Here is a 16,501-nt window from a genome sequence, read left to right on the forward strand (position 1 = left end):
AGAGTTTGTCAAAGTATTGTGTAAATCAATCTAAATGAAATTTATAGTGCGATGGATTTGATTTAGAAATAATTAGTTTAATATTGAACACAAATATTTGCATGTGATATACGAAAAATATGAATGTCATTGACATATTATGAGGAGTTTTATGAAGCTCTAAATTGTTTCATTGTCAAGGATTGACATAACCAACTTTAGGATGAATGGGTCAACACAAGTGCATGTAAAAGGTCAATATGTAAACCCTAATCCAATCACATACACATGTCATAAAATCATGACAATCATGATATATATGAAAGTTGACTTATAGTTTTGTGACAAAACAAGATAATTACAACAATAAAGAATACAATATTAGGACACTATTAGTAAGATGGGGAAAAAATGGAAAGTAACAATTTTACTCATTTAAATGACAATGATAATATCATCAAGGAAGGAGGGTGGCCACATTTAATATGTCAATGGATGGTAAGGTTAATGAATCTTGTGTTAATGGGAAGTCTTGAAAAAAAGAAAAAAAATTATCATAAAAGCGGGGAAAAATAATATTGTGTTGGAAATCACATTAATTGGCCAAGGTCCATGTGTCCCTATTATTATTCCATGTCTTAAGAAACATTAAATAAAAACTTTCATACTCACTAGCTAGGGCTTCATGTTGTGTGTTTTATAATCAACTACCATTGCCATCAACGTTTCACATCTCCCATACAATCCTATTCTTCTGAATAAGTGTTAACTCAAAGCACTTGTGAAATGGAACATGAGTAATGTTGTTATTAGAATCCGCATACCCCCCAACTCATTGAAGTTATTTCTCCATCCTAACTAATTAATTAACGGGAAAGGTTTTATACTAAAAAAAATGCATAACTAGCCTTTAAACTAAAATAAAATTGTCTTTATTTTGTTAAATTAATAACTTTTAAATACTTTTCTTTGAAAAGAATAATTCATAAAGACAAAAAATAAAGTATTTTTTCTATGTGAAAAAGTGGTAAACGTAAATCATGGAGATACTCCCAATGGCCAATAATACCAAGTAACGAAGGCGAATCTGTTCACCCAAAACGGTGAAAAAAAAGCATTACCGTATGGAATCTCTGTTATTTTCTATTTTCTGAGTATCCAAACGATCAGTAATAACTAGTACAGTTTCAGCCTTGAAAACAATAAACTAAACAGATCAGAAAAACACAGTTGAGGTTATTCCATTCCGAGAGACTAATAAATGATGTTCCCGCAATTCGGAGCAACGGCGGAATCCCTGAGCAAGGCGTCGACGGCGGTGTTCCGGATCGGCACCGACGCGCACCTCTACGACGATCCCGAAGACGTCAACATCGCCCCTCTCCTCGACAGCAAGTTCGATTCCGAGAAGTGCGAAGCTCTCAAGCGCCTTCTCGCTCTCATCGCTCAGGGCTTCGACGTCTCCAACTTCTTCCCTCAGGTTCCCTCTTTCCATCTAATCTAAGCCTCTAATTTCTATTCTTCACGAATTCCATTTGTTTCGCCTTCATTATTATGAAACTGAATTTTGCATCTAGATAGATTCCGCCATTCAGAACTAGTTTACTTGATTTGGAATTCGAATTGATTTTTTGTTCACCTTCACTCACCTTCGTTAGGAATGCGAATTGATTTATGTTCACTTGCGTGCTATTCATGCTCTCTAACTTCGTTTCGATTCTTAACAAAAATTACAGGTTGTTAAAAATGTTGCGTCTCAGTCCTTGGAAGTGAAGAAGCTGGTCTACTTGTACCTTCTGCATTACGCTGAAAAGTAAGTTGCAGCCTTAAGTAACAATTTCGATTTATGTTAGAATTATGCCTTTGGAAATCAATTTATGCTGTTGTTTCCTGAATTGTAGCATTCTGCGGTCTTGAATTTCGTCGGTGTTGTTTGCTTAATGTTTTGTTTTGTTTCTTTTACTTAGGCGTCCGAATGAGGCGTTGTTGTCGATTAATTACTTCCAGAAGGACCTCGGGGACACAAATCCGTTGGTGAGGGCATGGGCGCTCCGTGCCATGGCTGGGATCCGCCTTCATGTAATTGCGCCTCTTGTTATTGTTGCTGTGCAAAAATGTGCGAGAGATCCTTCTGTCTATGTTAGAAAGTGTGCAGCTAATGCTCTTCCCAAGCTTCATGATTTGCGGATGGAGGAACATGCTTCTGCAATCGAAGAGGTCTGGTTAATGTGTGTGCTGGTTTATTGAAGTTATTGAGATTTGTCTTCAATTGGACCTAGATGATGTAATAATAATGGAAAGAAAAAATGTGATGTTTTTCTTTGGGGTTTCCTTGGGCTACATACTTTTGAATTAAAATTTATGAGAAGATAGTTTTATGCTGGATATTTGATTTAATCAATGTATCATTGGAAAGCCATACAGTTTCAGTACATAAATTTTGGTCCTTCTTATGCAGATTGTGGGACTACTTTTAAATGACCATTCCCCAGGAGTTGTTGGAGCTGCTGCATCTGCATTTACTTCAGTTTGCCCTAACAATTTTTCATTGATTGGAAGAAATTACAGACGGTTGTGTGAGATTCTTCCTGATGTGGAAGAGTGGGGTCAAATAATTCTAATTGGGATCCTTCTGCGGTATGTAATAGCGAGGCACGGGCTTGTCAAAGAATCCATCATGTTTTCTTTGTACAATAAAGACATTGACAATTTAGAGGAAGACGAGTCCTACATTACTTCAAAAGAAGATGCTGGCTATTCCATTGATAAGACTGTATCTGAATTAGCCACTATGGTCTTCCAGTGTTACATTGAAGGGCCAGATGAGTACTTATCACGCTCAAGTTCTACAAATAGGGTTGCTCCTAAATTAGATGTATCACAATATACATCTTGCAGTAATGATGTTGTGAAGATCCTGCTGCACTGTACATCACCGTTGCTATGGAGTAATAACAGTGCAGTTGTTCTTGCAGCTGCTGGTGTACACTGGATAATGGCTTCTAAGGAGCACATCAAAAGAATTGTTAAACCACTCTTGTTTGTCCTGCGATCATCGTCTGCCTCAAGATATGTGGTATGCAACATTTCTTGAATCCTCTGTTAGTTTGTTTAGCTTGTTTTACTTCTGTTCTTCTACATTGTCTATTACATTCATTTGTTTGCTATTCGATATATTAAATTATATATGAAATCTTCTTTTGAGGACTATTGGTAAATGTGTACTATATCATTATAGATCTTGTTTTATCATCTAATCTTTAATACATTATCACTTTTTTTATTAGGTGAAGTTTCTATTTTCCCTTTTCCCTCCTTGTCGATTTTATTATGTTACTGCTCATTCTAGCTAGGGTGACACACCACGCTATTTACATAGATGGTGTGGGTACGAATTTAGAACTTTTCATGAACCCTGGGACTGTAGAATTTAGAGGGCTTTGTTTGTGGCCTTTCCTTCAAATGCATGATTTAATTATTATTATTATAAATGAATGAATGGCATTGTTGACATGTTATCAGAAATTCGGAATTGATGGTTTCACTTTTACTCGGAAATTTTATTCAGTTGTGGTGAGTGGCGACAGTTGTCAGTATATACCTTAATGAAGAAATATTTGCTCAGACATCTAAATAAGAATGCTCTGTTTCTAGAATGGACGTAATGTTTAATTGGTAGTTTATTCATTTCAATTTTCAAAGTGTTGATGTAATTAGTGAGTTCTTTACTTAATGCCATAAGTGATGGCATTGTATCTGCAGGGTGTTAGAATTTAGCAAGTTTTTTGTTTTTTATGCCGAATCTTTTGAGGTAATGGTGTTTGATTGTTCTTGGGAGATATCTTGCTTTTACGACTGACATGTATTACTATTGTCCAATTAAAATGTTGGAATTTGTCTCTTTTGTGAATAATAAAATTTTATTTTGATAGAAAAAGATTATTAGGAGAGATGAGGTACATAGAACATATCATTGGATAAGGCAATAAATTTTATATTCTCAATTTCTTCTATACTTGACTTCAATATTAATTATTGTTTCTTCATTGACTTATGTAGGTATTGTGCAATATACAAGTGTTTGCAAAAGCAATCCCATCTCTCTTTGCTCCACACTACCAAGATTTTTTCATATGCTCTTCAGATTCCTATCAGATAAAGGCGCTGAAGCTAGATGTACTTTCTTCTATTGCCACGGATTCATCCATTTCATTCATTTATAAAGAGTTTCAGGTATTTCATATCGAATATGTTTTTTCCCTAGGTTAAGTTATGATGTGAGGTGACTGTTTTCCAGAAAGAACTATATGTCTAGTTTTACTTGGTTTCTGCTGATATACATAAGTAGTTACTTGCCAAGACTTCAAGCTACTTTAATTCTTTCTTGAGCTATTTAGGGTGTGTTTGGATAAAAGTTAAGTTCAACGTAACTGGCTTTCAACTCATTGAGACAAAATACTTGCTTCTCTGTTTGGTGCATTGAAATGTGTGTTTCTGTTTGACAAGCTTTTAATTTCAATCCAAACTCACTTATTAGTTGCATTTATCTTTCCATTGATGTTTTGTTTGCTGAAAGTTCTTCATTTATAAAGAAACACAAACACTAGTTTACGTAAGCATGACAGGAAAGGCCCTATTGTGCAGTGTTGAATTGAATTTCTGGATAATTTCAGATATATTGTATGATAAATGATTGTTATATTATGTATGAATATATAAAAAGGTCTTTTAGTGGAGTTTGAGTTTCATGCATATTTTAGAATTTTCTAGATATTAGAGCTTTCCAGACACTACCACTATAATAAAACAGATACTTGCCAAAGGCCTGGCAGCCTAGTGGCACCTTGCCTAGTCACCATGGGTTTTTGTGGTGTCCATGGTGGGTGCCTTAATCCCCCAACACCCCAATAGGTGTCTGTCATCTGCTCATATTTTTCATTATTTTGTTTGGTTTTTTGCATTTATCTCTTTGCTATGACATTTAAATCATGGAGTTTGGTGCGTAAATTGACACTCTTCTTAGTGTGTTGCTAGGATTATATCAGAGATCCAAATAGGAGATTTGCTGCTGACACAGTTGCTGCCCTTGGTCTATGTGCTCAGCGACTTCCGAAAATGGCAACTTCATGCGTGGAAGGATTGTTGACTCTGGTTAGACAAGGTGTGCGATCTGGTTGTTAAGTCTATTTATTAAAGAAATATATCACATTTCTTGTTTAATATCCATATTTGCAGAATTTTTTTGTGGTGAAATTAGATCCTTGGATGGAGAAGAGGGTGTGCTAACTCAGGCAATTATATCCATCAAATCAATTATAAAATTAGAACCATCCAGTTATGAGAAGGTATTCTTATAAAATCATCTCCTGTGGTACTGTTTTTCCTTTTTTTTTTTAAATTGAATTAAATATTTTTTCAAGATAATATATGGAGTATGTGGAACAAACTGGACCTGAGATTGGACAGCATACTAGTATCTTGTGTTGTGTGGTATTTCAATTCTTGAGTTAGTAGTACTTGCAATTTTTTGGTACGTTGCTTTTGCAGTTATGACTGAAACCTCTAGCCTTTCTATTTTAAAAGGTTATAATTCAGTTAGTCTGTAGCTTGGATAAAATCAAGGTTCCAGCTGCCCGTGCAATGATTATTTGGATATTGGGGGAGTATTGTTCTTTGGGTGACATAATTCCAAGGATGTTGAGTACAGTACTTAAGTATCTTGCCCGGTGTTTTACTTCAGAAGCATTAGAAGCTAAGCTTCAGTTTCTTAATACCACTGCAAAGGTATGCAATCAAGTAAATTTTATACTATTGTATGAAAAAAGCTGATTTTTTATATGTTTATTGATTGATTAATATGATAATTGGATGACTGTTTTCTACTATTAGCCTTCTTCCTGTTCTTCAATTGAACTTTCCAGACCCATTTGGTGGGTATTTGCATGTGGTCATTTTGGTGTCATTGGGTTGTTCAAGGGTCAAATATAAACAAAATATATCTGACTCCTGCATGAGGGTAATTTTATGGGCCTTAGTGTAGGATCTAGTCACAGGTCTGGATGTGGAAGGATCCTTCTTGTTCCCTATCGTAAATAGCGAGAAGCAAACTTGTTCTTGACAAAGCCACTTCTAAACTTCTAAGGCTGACTAAAATAAGAGAATAAATCTGATTGCTTCTTACTGAATAATGACAGCCTTTTAAAGACTACTAATACAAAGGAAAGGAATCTTGCATGACAGGATCTCGACTAACCGATGAAGGAAATCTGAAATTATAGGATCCTAGTCAATTAAGGATTCTGCTGAAGATAAATCTAACGTATAAAGGAAGAAAATAAAATGATGGAAGGAAATGAAAACAACAAAGGAAACAAAATGCTCTTCTGCTTACCCTTGTTTGCCGAGTTTTCTCTTTTGATAACAGATAATATATGGTTTGTTGCTTTCGCAATTTTTAAGTTAGAAAATGTAATTGTTTTATTTTTTATATACTGTTCAGTGTGTATAGGCCATATAATGACTGATGTTAGAACTTAGGACCAATTCTGTTTTCCTGAATATTATATATGCATGCTTCTTATTGTGTTTCTTTTCTTCCTTATATAAGAAAAAAAGGGGAGAGAGAGTTCCATTGAAAGTAGTGAGTTAATGATTTAATGGGTTTCTGTGACAGGTCTTACTGTGCATTAAGGGAGAAGATATTTTGACCGTGAGAAAAGTTTGGAGTTATGTAATTGAATTGGCCGAGCGTGACCTTAACTATGATATTCGTGATCGTTCACGTTTCTTAAAGAAACTTCTCTCTAGTAATTTGGAGTCTCAACATGGGGAAGAAGAAAATAGTGAATCACAAAAAAGAGACCAATCCTATATACTTGCAGAATGCATATTTGGTGGACAGACAAAAGCCATGACAGTTCCATCTGAACCCATTGATTACCGGTTTTACCTTCCCGGGTCTCTTTCACAGTTAGTATTCCATGCAGCTCCAGGCTATGAGCCTCTCCCAAAACCTTGTAGCCTGCCATACACTGATCTTGATCAGTATGATGGAGCTGCTAAGAGTGATTCAGATGAGGAGGATGATACTGGCACATCTGGGTCTTTGGATGAGGGAAGTGCTTCTGATTATAGTTCTGAACAGTCTATTACTGCTTCAGGCGAAGCCAGTGGCAGTGATGAATCTGTTTCTGGCAATGAAGGAGAAGATAATGCTGATCCATTGATTCAGATTTCAGACACTGGCAATGTCTGTGAATATCAGAACAGTGGGGCTCCCTCTGGCACAGCTGGTTTTCGGGACTTGATGTCAACGAAGTCTCTTGAGTCTTGGTTAGATGAACCGGCCAGGTCATCTAAAGGAAGTGAGATAGAGCAAAGTCAAGTTCGTAGATCATCAGCAAGAATAACCATTGGAAATATTGGAAACCGGGTTAAACCTAAATGCTACACTCTCTTAGATCCTGTAAATGGAAATGGGTTAAAGGTGAATTATTCATTTTCATCTGAGACTTCAAGCATATCCTCTCACCTTGTATGTTTGGAAGTATTATTTGAAAATTGTTCTCTGGAGCCCATGTTCGATATAGTCTTAATAGAAGAAGATTATAGCAAAAGCTCTGATTCTACTGATCGAACATCATCACCAACTGAAAAGTAAGTTTTAATCTTTTCAGATTTTGTATGGTGGTTGTCTTCATTTTTCTTGTTTTATGATTTGGAATTTAAATACTTATTTGTGTTATTGATATGTTCTAATAACTTAAAATGTTTTCTTAACTGGGTTTCATATACTAGTACCTATCACTTAGAGGTGAAAATTTGAATTTAGGTTGCCTGTACATTGTGTAAACTTTGGTATATGTACTGTCTAATTTATCCATGTGGAATCTTTACATGCTAGCTTCAAAGTGCTTAATGCAGAATACTTATTTGTCTCTGTTGCAGTACCTTAAAATTTCATGTCAATAAACCAGCACTGGTTTCCATGGAGGAGATTCCTTCTCTGGAGCCTGGTGAGACAGCAAACCGGACTCTGCTTGTTCGTTTCCATCACCACCTTTTGCCACTGCATCTGGCTTTATTTTGCAATGACAAGAAATTCCCTGTCAAGTTAAAGCCTGACATAGGATACTTTATAAAACCCCTTCCCCTCAGTATTGAAGATTTCAGAGATAAGGAATCTCGCCTTCCAGGGATGTTTGAATATGTGAGAAGGTATGACTGTCATTTGTTGTTATATATATATATCTGATAATATGCCTTGTAGGAAAACATATGGTTCATTGTATTATCATACTCGATTGCCCTCCTCCACACTTTATTATGTTGAAAACTTAAAATACTATAATAAAGGATTAAGCATCAGTCAAATTCTTATGAAATGCCATTCATATCCGTATTCAAGATGAGGGTGTGTCAGGGAGGAAAATTAAAATTTGAACTTCAAAGAATAGGAAGCTTCTTATAAGTAAATGGGAGCCATTGATTGAATTTAAAATTTAAACTATTTTGGTCTTTTGACCATTTATTTAGTATTTTGGCTGTTTTTGCATGTCAAAAATAAAGGAGGGTTAAATTTTGAACAGTATGGATATTACTTATTCAAGCTCTTTGCTTTGTTTCTATATCCTTTAGACATCCTTGAGAAAGCATATTTGAAATGTGGTTTTATGTTTTTCTGAATCCATTATTGATTATACGTCAAAAAGAAGGTTAAATCAGTATATCCCATTTGTCTATTTTTATTTACTTTTTAATTGTGTTAGAATCTAGAATAATTACAGGTCTGTTTGTTTAATGGAAATGTTTTCTGTTTTCATCAATTATTACTATTCGATTTACAAAGACGCGTTCTTGTTTATTTGTACAAATCTTCGAAAACAAGAAACAATGTAACATTTTTGTAATTATTGAAAATAGAAAACATTCCCACAAATAAACCCTTATGGTTTATCCATATGGCTATTCAGATAGACTATCTTAGCGTTTTGCCCAACTAGTTTTTCACATTCTTTGTTAAAAATGATGTTAGGATCTATAATTGTCAAACAAAATGATCTTTGCAAGTGTTTGCTAGCTTCAGAAAATTAACTATCTGGCTCAGCAATAAGATAAAGTAACTCTGCAATCTGCATCTTCATTTGAACAGAAACGTAATCTATTTTGTGCATTAATCCACACTAGTTATCTGTTTATTATTATTTGTTGACTTTTTATGTTCCCTGCACCTTCCTGACTCTGTCTCCCTTTTATTTTTTCCAGTTTCATCCTTGGGATAAGGCTTTTTTTTTTGTTGTTGTTTCATCATAGGAGATTCTAAATTTGATTTTCTGCATAATTTGAATACAGTTGCACCTTTACCGATCACATTCTAGAGCTGAACAAGCGCAGCAACTCTTTGACAGAGGACAAATTCCTTGTGATATGTGAAACGTTAGCACTACAGATGCTGAGCAATGCAAATCTTTCTCTTGTATCTGTGGATATGCCGGTTGCTGCCAACCTTGATGATGCATCTGGTCTGTGTTTGCGTTTCAGCAGTGAGATCTTGAGCAATTCCATGCCATGCTTAATTACAGTTACTGTTGAAGGTAAATGCTCCGACCCATTGATTGTTTCTGTAAAAGTTAACTGTGAAGAGACTGTATTTGGCTTAAATTTCTTAAATAGGGTTGTCAATTTCTTAGTTGAGCCGTCTGTTACGCACTTGTAAGATTTGATATCGGATAGGAAATTCACACATTGATTTGTGGGAAAGTATATTTGAAAAACTTTCATGCCATTCAAGTTTTTGTTTTGGATTTTATTTTATGGCTTTTGGCGAGGCATTGGAATTCATGTTTTTCTTTGTTGGGAAGGAAGAAAAAAGGGTGGGATGGGGGGTTGAAAGACTGTAATCTCTTTTATGTTTAATCTCTAATTTTCCACATTGACTTTATGTCTTCTCATTCTTATTATTACGTGTTGCTACTCTTTTATCCACCCTTTCTTATTGAATGAATATGCTGACAATAAAATTATCCAATAATATCGTGTGTTGTGAGCTTTTCTTGTTTCTCCTTTCTCGTGGAAAGGAACTCCGCTGGGTATACTAAATTGCACCATATAGATTTTGCGTAAATTTTCGGATCTCTGATTGTTAAAAAAAATAAAAATTGTTATTCTTGTGTTATGTATGACTAATTGTGTACGGAGTGTTGCAAATTTTAAATAGAAGATAAAGGTATATCATGTGTTGGGTATCCCCTTTCTTTCACAGGTATATCAGTAGTGAAGGAGTGGTTCTATTTATTATGTTCAATGGACTTCTCTACTCTCATTGGTGGATAGAATAGTAACTCCTTATTAGTACCAATTTATTTTCACACTTCTGAACTCAGAAACTATTCATTTTTAAAAAACAAAAGTTTAAAGATGGTACATACATCTTCAATAAAGTCGAGGAAGGCATATGTGCTTTAAAAATGGGTGGTAAATCTACAAGTGTCTTGTTTTTCACCCAGTGGCTTTAGATCATCTTATATCAATAATCATTTATGTGCAGGATGGCAGATGTGCTTTAAAAAGAAAACGAAATTTATATGATGGTAACAAACACTAGCTCAATTTAATTTTAAATGGGCTATGCCAGAGAACGCTTGAGCGGTTAAGCTTCCTATCACCAGAAATTAGAAAGAAAAGAAAAAGTCGAGAACCGGGGAAATTGATCTTTTATATTTTGTTGAAACAGTGAAAATAATTAAAATTTAGAAGAGAAATCATCACATTGTTTCCTGCCTAATACTCGGGTGTTTATATTCTCTTACACAACTCTCAGTCATTAAATTCTTGCCGTATTATATATAGGGGCTCTACTCGGTACCAAAAGGTTGGTGCGCACATTCACGGATAACTTGTGTGTTTAAATTTTGATAATTTATAATAAAATCTAATAATTAATATTTATTTGTTTCATTATCATAAAAATAACTTTCTCATTAGGTATATAGAATTTTTAAGTGAAGCATTTTAGCTGGTTATACTTTGGTTGTATTTTAAGATAATTGAAATTATAAGCTGAAAAAGTGTCTTCAATGACTTTAAACCAAAATATTTGTTGGTATATACAAAATTTCACAAAAAATAACCATATTTTGTTCCTTTGTTTCATTGTATGGTATGTTATTTAAGATATAAATAAACAATTATTATTTAATTGCATATTTATACATATCTAAATTATGTAAAATTATAATTCAATAACTAAGATTGATAAAACTTTTACTAAAATGCATGTCATCTCATCAACTTTTAACTAAAAAAAGTGATAATATAAACTATTGGATATTTTTTTTTATGAAATCTTGCAGGAATAAACAAAACAAACATAAATGCCGCCTGTGGGGATCGAACCTACGACCACGTGGTTAAAAGCCACATGCTCTTCCTCTGAGCTAAGGCGGCTTTGATTGTAAAACGTAAATTCTTTTTGAAAATATAAGATTAAATAAACACAAGTAGACTATTAAAAACATCAGCAGTAAAAGAAAGGACTAGAAAAAACATCGATAACTTCTGACAGCAAGTGTTTTATATACCAACAAATATTTGGTATCACCACTTGAGTTGTTCTCATTATCTATCCGAGTCAATCTTCAATACAGCAATGGCAAAACTTTATTGGGAAATAAAATATTATCACCGAAAAGGAGGTATCAGGTATATATCAAATATCAGTGTTGGATTACAAAGTTAAACCCCTCTCAGTTCTTCAGGAAAACAAGAGAGTCTTTTCTTCTACAATGCCTCTCATTTTTTATTTTCAAAATACTATCAAAACCACTCAGTACAAGACTGTTTTTTTTAACCTCGTTTTTCTTTCTCGTCCACACCCCCTTAACCCTCCTTTATGAACTCTTTTCTGAGTTAAGTGAATCAATCTTTATTCATGTCAAAACTTTTGCACTGAATAGCAATTTTAATAAATTTAAGCTAGTTAACGAAACTTAAATAGAACTATTTAATAAAAAATATATAGACTTTACTAATAATCAAAAAAATGTCAAAGTGTTAAAATTTACTCTTTTTATTTATTTTATTTATATAGGTAGGAGGTAGCGGAATTCTGATTCATATGGCTGGATTTCCACCATTTTGGACACTGAATATTTTGTTTCTCTTATGAGGCACTCCATGGTGGCTCTTTTCAATGATCCTGAGCGTGGCAATTGGCTATATATCCATTCTAGTAGTGATTCCATCTCATCTGCAAAATCGTGCATATGCCACTCCAAAAGCTTAGGCACAAGTATCTTTCTCTTGCTTGTGATACCCACTGAAGCCTCCAAGTACTCCACTTTGGCCCTCCCCAATTGGTTCACAACATCATCTGAAGTGTACACCCTTAACTGCAAGAAACATCATGTGTGTTACATTCACCAAATAAAAACTCTTCATCAACTTGTTTTGTTAAAGGATATATAAGGTTAGTGGTTAGGAAACGAGGATATATAAGGTTAGTACAGTGGTTAGGAAAGAATATAGGAAGAAGGAAAGACAAAGATGTCATGATTTGAATCTTGCAATAGATTAATATTTATCGATAAAAAAATATAAAAAATTAAATTTGTCCTAAAAAGTGTAATACAGTGATAAATTGGTCTTTGAAGATAAAAAATATAAATTTAATTTTGGAGAAAAAGTGCAACAAATTAGTCCTAAAATTATATTTGTGAAATCATTTTATCATTTAGTTATAATGTTTAAGGATTAATTTGTTAATAAATTATATTTTTCAAGAAATAATTTAAAATTAAATTACAAAGTTTATGAATTAATTTATTATCCGTAGAACTAATTTGTTGCAGTTTTTATCCATTCATGAACTAAATTTTAATTTTTTATCTTTCAAGATCAATTTTTCATCATATAGGATCAATTTTACTATTTAAAAAAAAACCAAAACTTGTTTCATTAAAGTTTGGTTAGTGCACTTACTGCTGGTGAGGACCAGGTGCCACGACAAAGAGCAAAGGTGACATTGAGCTCTGGATATCCCAGACCATAAGCATGACGCAATAGCACTTCCTTTTCATCCACAGGACCCTTTTGTGAACTATATAGTTAGTTGGGTGTTAAAGAACATAAACACATGTCACGCGTAAGGATTTGACTCGTCTAAAGTAGTAAGCAAAAAGTAATCTCAATTGATAATTTGAAAATCAACTCTTGATATTTTTATTACATTCACAATTTGTTATATATTAATACCATCAATCATTGATTTTCTAATTAACGACAGAGATTACTTAATTACTTTGTTCTTTGAAGTAACTTGTTCACTTTAGACAAGTCAGATCCTAGGTGCAAAGAGAGAAAAATCTAGATTTGCATAGTAGAAGCAAGGTTCCTCGTGAACACAATGGTTCTCATATTTATGTCACTTGCTTGAATGTTGTCTGAGTTTCTACTAATTGTTTTTTATCAAATTTAAAAATCATTGCATGTTAAAGGCTAAGGGTACTTTTAAGATAACTCAGCTTCCTACGTTAAAAAAGAAAAATAAATTTTTTAAAAAATCTGGCTAAGGCAGTTGAGAAGTTGTTGTGGGATAACTAAATATATATATATCTCGTACATGTTTTGATTCACATGGGTGCCGAAGAATAAAGTGTTCGATAGCCAGAGCATTCAGTACTATCCCTCCTACATTCATTGCAGCCTGTGTCAATACGTAGCTACACAGTTAATATAATACCACAATCACTAAGAAAAAATAAATGTTCATGCTTTACAACTTCCAGAAAAAAAAAAAAAAAAGTTGCTCCGTTTCTATAGATTTCTCACTGACATACCTTATTCATGAGAGACAACAGTTTCTCCTGAGTAGAAGGAAGGCCATGGTCTAAAAATGCCTGCAATTAGATTAAAAAAAACAAAGGTTTAAAGATTTAACATGCAGAGATGTTAGGCAAGTTGATGTTAATGAAGGCTTGAAATGAAAGGCCTTACAGTACATTCATTATGCAGGCATTGTAGATGTTGATCCAGAATGCCAACTTCTGCTTGTATGTCAAGAAACTTAAATCAACATCACATAGCTTATGCATCAACACCCTATAAAAGAGGAAAAAATGAGCTAAAAGATAGTATAACATGTTATACTATAACATGTAGACAATGTTTAAATAGTTATTGGTGTTGCGAAGTGAAAGTCCATTTCCCCGTCTCAAGTCTCAATTCTCATGATGTAATTTATATATCTGTTGAACAACTTTACTTAATATTAATTGATTTTAACTTTTAAGTTTAAATATAACAATCAGTAAACTATTTACTTGTTTGGTTAGTGAAAGCATATTCTATTTTCATTTTATTTTCTGTTTTCAAATATTTGTATTAAGAAATAAAATGAACTAAGGCACTAATAAAGCTCAAAAGGAACCTCAATTTTCTGAATGCTGGCAGGCACTGTGAAAAGCGGTCTATGTCCAATGAGTTCCGGGTGATTTGAATGAAGTCTTTATAGGGTCCTACATCTCTTGTTGTGCAATCCAAATCTGATGATATGCCATAAGGATCAAGACAGGAGGCATTACTATTTGAAGGTTCCTTGCAGTTTAAGGAGGTCTTTGCCATCAAGCCGGTGGACTTCATGCATGGAAGAGTGAGTCTAGGGACAGTTTCTGATTCTTCTCTGTCCAATGATGCCCTGTTCAATTCCAGAAAAATGCCTATCAGACACTTGAGCAGTTCCTCTGACAGTTCATTTGGTTTCTCAATGGCATCTTCTATATGCATAGGGTATTCTCTTGCTATCTTCCCACTGCTCCTTCTTGGCACTTCATATTCTGTTCAGCACATATCCAAACCGCATTGTGAGAAAATTGAGCACAAAAAAAATTACAAAAATGCCAAATGTGTTTTTGTTTGTTAAAAAACTTCTACAAGATTAGGGATGTCTGCAAGTAGGAAGCAAAGTGCACTTTTATAATTACTAGTGAATTAAATATGTTTTTATCCCTAACAAATGCTTAAGTTTTATGTATCTTTTCTAATAAACTTATGTTTTACATTAAGTTTGTAATAAAATAATAATTTTATTTTTGATCATTGATATTTTCTTTTAGTTTCTCATAAATTAGTGAATTTTATGTTTACTTTTCAATAAATTAATAAATTTGGTTTTAGTTCCAACTAATCCCAAATTAAAAAAATTATTCGAGAACAAACATAAAATTCACTAGTTTATGAGGGACTATAAAAAGTATAAAGAATCAAAAACAAAATTATTGTTTTATTAGAGATTCAACGCAAAATAAAAATTTATTAAAAAACAAACTCAAAAATAAAATATTTATTAGGGATCAAAAACATAATTAAGCCTTACTTGTAAAAGATTCTTGAATTTGAATTTGTGTTAACTCAATTAGCTTTAGAATGACTAGAATTATCCGTCGGTTTGAATTAGTTAATACTAAGAAATACATTTCGTACAATCTAACTCGATCTTAAGAATTAACTAATGAAATGAGAATTATCTCCTAGTTAGATACACTACTTTGATCATATCACTATTGGGATCTCCAAAGAAAAACATAAATATAGAAAATGCTTTATGAAAACCAAATGCGTCACTAGAATGTGATGTCTCATGTGTTTACCTGTTGACCTTCTTGGTGTGGAAAATAGGCTATGGAAATCCAGTGCAGAACCTAGAGAGGCCCTTCTATTGCTTGTCTTTCTTCCTTTACTAATTACTTCATAATGGAGTGAACTTGACTTCTGCTCAGTAATCATTGAACCATACCTCGATGATCCTCGGAAATGTTTATATAGTTTAGACTGTCTCCTATGGTGTATTTCCAAGTCTATGTTCTGGTATCTCTCCTGGAACAATCTAAGTTCCAGTTCCTTAACTTTTTTTTCAAGCTTGATGATCTCTTCCTCAACCATTGCCAATTCTTCAAGAAGCCCACGAACCTACAATTTCTTATGTCAAAATAATCCAAAGTATCATATAATTTCAAATTGCTTTTGTCTACGTTATGGTTTGCTTATACTATATACCTGAGGTGGAAATAGTGGGGGAATGAGTGGAAGAGAGAAAACTGGTCCATGAAGTGCACAACGTAAGACCCTATTGAGCGCCTCTTCACATTTCAAGTGTGCTTGCAATTGGACAACCTGCGACAACATAATAAATAAAAGGAAATGATTAATCAGAAATCACTATTCAAACATCCTGAGCTATGTACTAATGTATATCTCTCTTTCTCTTTTGGCCTTTTGTGAATATGATCAGTGGATTTTGGAGAAACAATGATTCAAATGGAAGATGCCAATGAACAAAGTTGTTGCTCACCTCTTTCTCAAGGTTTTGTCTATTGTGAGGCTCTTGTTGGCTTTTCTCCATGAGATAGTCTTCAAATTTCATTGTTTATGTGAATCAAAACAGGCCCCTTTGACTTTTAGGTAACGTATTATATATTTTTGGTGTGGGAAGTTGGTCACAGTCAAGAGGTTCATATATAAGCGTACG

General features: G+C 33.7%; 2 protein-coding genes and 1 non-coding gene across 4 annotated transcripts; 1 reads left to right on the plus strand and 2 right to left on the minus strand.

Moving 5' to 3' along the window:
- Positions 1–1,119: 1,119 nt before the first annotated feature.
- On the plus strand, positions 1,120–9,938 carry LOC114384636 (AP3-complex subunit beta-A-like). The gene is made up of 11 exons (XM_028344345.1): positions 1,120–1,459; positions 1,716–1,792; positions 1,947–2,196; positions 2,438–3,055; positions 4,039–4,212; positions 5,014–5,140; positions 5,215–5,324; positions 5,563–5,763; positions 6,653–7,635; positions 7,927–8,196; positions 9,331–9,938. The coding sequence occupies exons 1-11, from the start codon at positions 1,241–1,243 to the stop codon at positions 9,692–9,694; spliced, it is 3,393 nt and encodes a 1,130-aa protein (XP_028200146.1). The 5' UTR covers positions 1,120–1,240; the 3' UTR covers positions 9,695–9,938.
- A 1,414-nt stretch (positions 9,939–11,352) lies between these two features.
- TRNAK-UUU lies at positions 11,353–11,424 on the minus strand. The gene has a single exon. It is a non-coding gene; the product is annotated as a tRNA-Lys (tRNA).
- A 596-nt stretch (positions 11,425–12,020) lies between these two features.
- On the minus strand, positions 12,021–16,487 carry LOC114384394. Of its 2 annotated transcripts, XM_028344064.1 has the most exons (9): positions 16,325–16,484; positions 16,030–16,146; positions 15,624–15,942; positions 14,405–14,810; positions 13,977–14,076; positions 13,815–13,874; positions 13,598–13,681; positions 12,958–13,065; positions 12,021–12,368 (listed from the first exon to the last, which is right to left on the minus strand). In XM_028344064.1, exons 1-9 carry the CDS (start codon positions 16,394–16,396, stop codon positions 12,060–12,062), a joined length of 1,575 nt encoding a protein of 524 aa, XP_028199865.1. In that variant the 5' UTR covers positions 16,397–16,484; the 3' UTR covers positions 12,021–12,059. The 2 variants fall into 2 exon arrangements, with proteins under 2 accessions (XP_028199865.1, XP_028199866.1); XM_028344065.1 differs by lacking the exon at positions 12,958–13,065 and having other exon boundaries at positions 16,325–16,487.
- Between the last annotated feature and the right edge of the window lie 14 nt (positions 16,488–16,501).

The sequence above is a fragment of the Glycine soja genome, chromosome 14, assembly GCF_004193775.1.
Source record: "Glycine soja cultivar W05 chromosome 14, ASM419377v2, whole genome shotgun sequence".
NCBI classification, from domain to species: domain Eukaryota; kingdom Viridiplantae; phylum Streptophyta; class Magnoliopsida; order Fabales; family Fabaceae; genus Glycine; species Glycine soja.

Coding starts and splice junctions, on each gene's coding strand:
- LOC114384636 (XM_028344345.1), top strand. CDS start 1,241: ATGATGTTCCCGCAATTCGGAGCAACGGCGGAATCCCTGAGCAAGGCG. Junction 1,460..1,715: donor TCTCCAACTTCTTCCCTCAG/GTTCCCTCTTTC, acceptor CAAAAATTACAG/GTTGTTAAAAATGTTGCGTC. Junction 3,056..4,038: donor CGTCTGCCTCAAGATATGTG/GTATGCAACATT, acceptor TGACTTATGTAG/GTATTGTGCAATATACAAGT.
- LOC114384394 (XM_028344064.1), bottom strand. CDS start 16,396: ATGAAATTTGAAGACTATCTCATGGAGAAAAGCCAACAAGAGCCTCAC. Junction 13,682..13,814: donor TGTTGTCTCTCATGAATAAG/GTATGTCAGTGA, acceptor GTATTGACACAG/GCTGCAATGAATGTAGGAGG. Junction 13,066..13,597: donor ACCCATGTGAATCAAAACAT/GTACGAGATATA, acceptor AGTTCACAAAAG/GGTCCTGTGGATGAAAAGGA.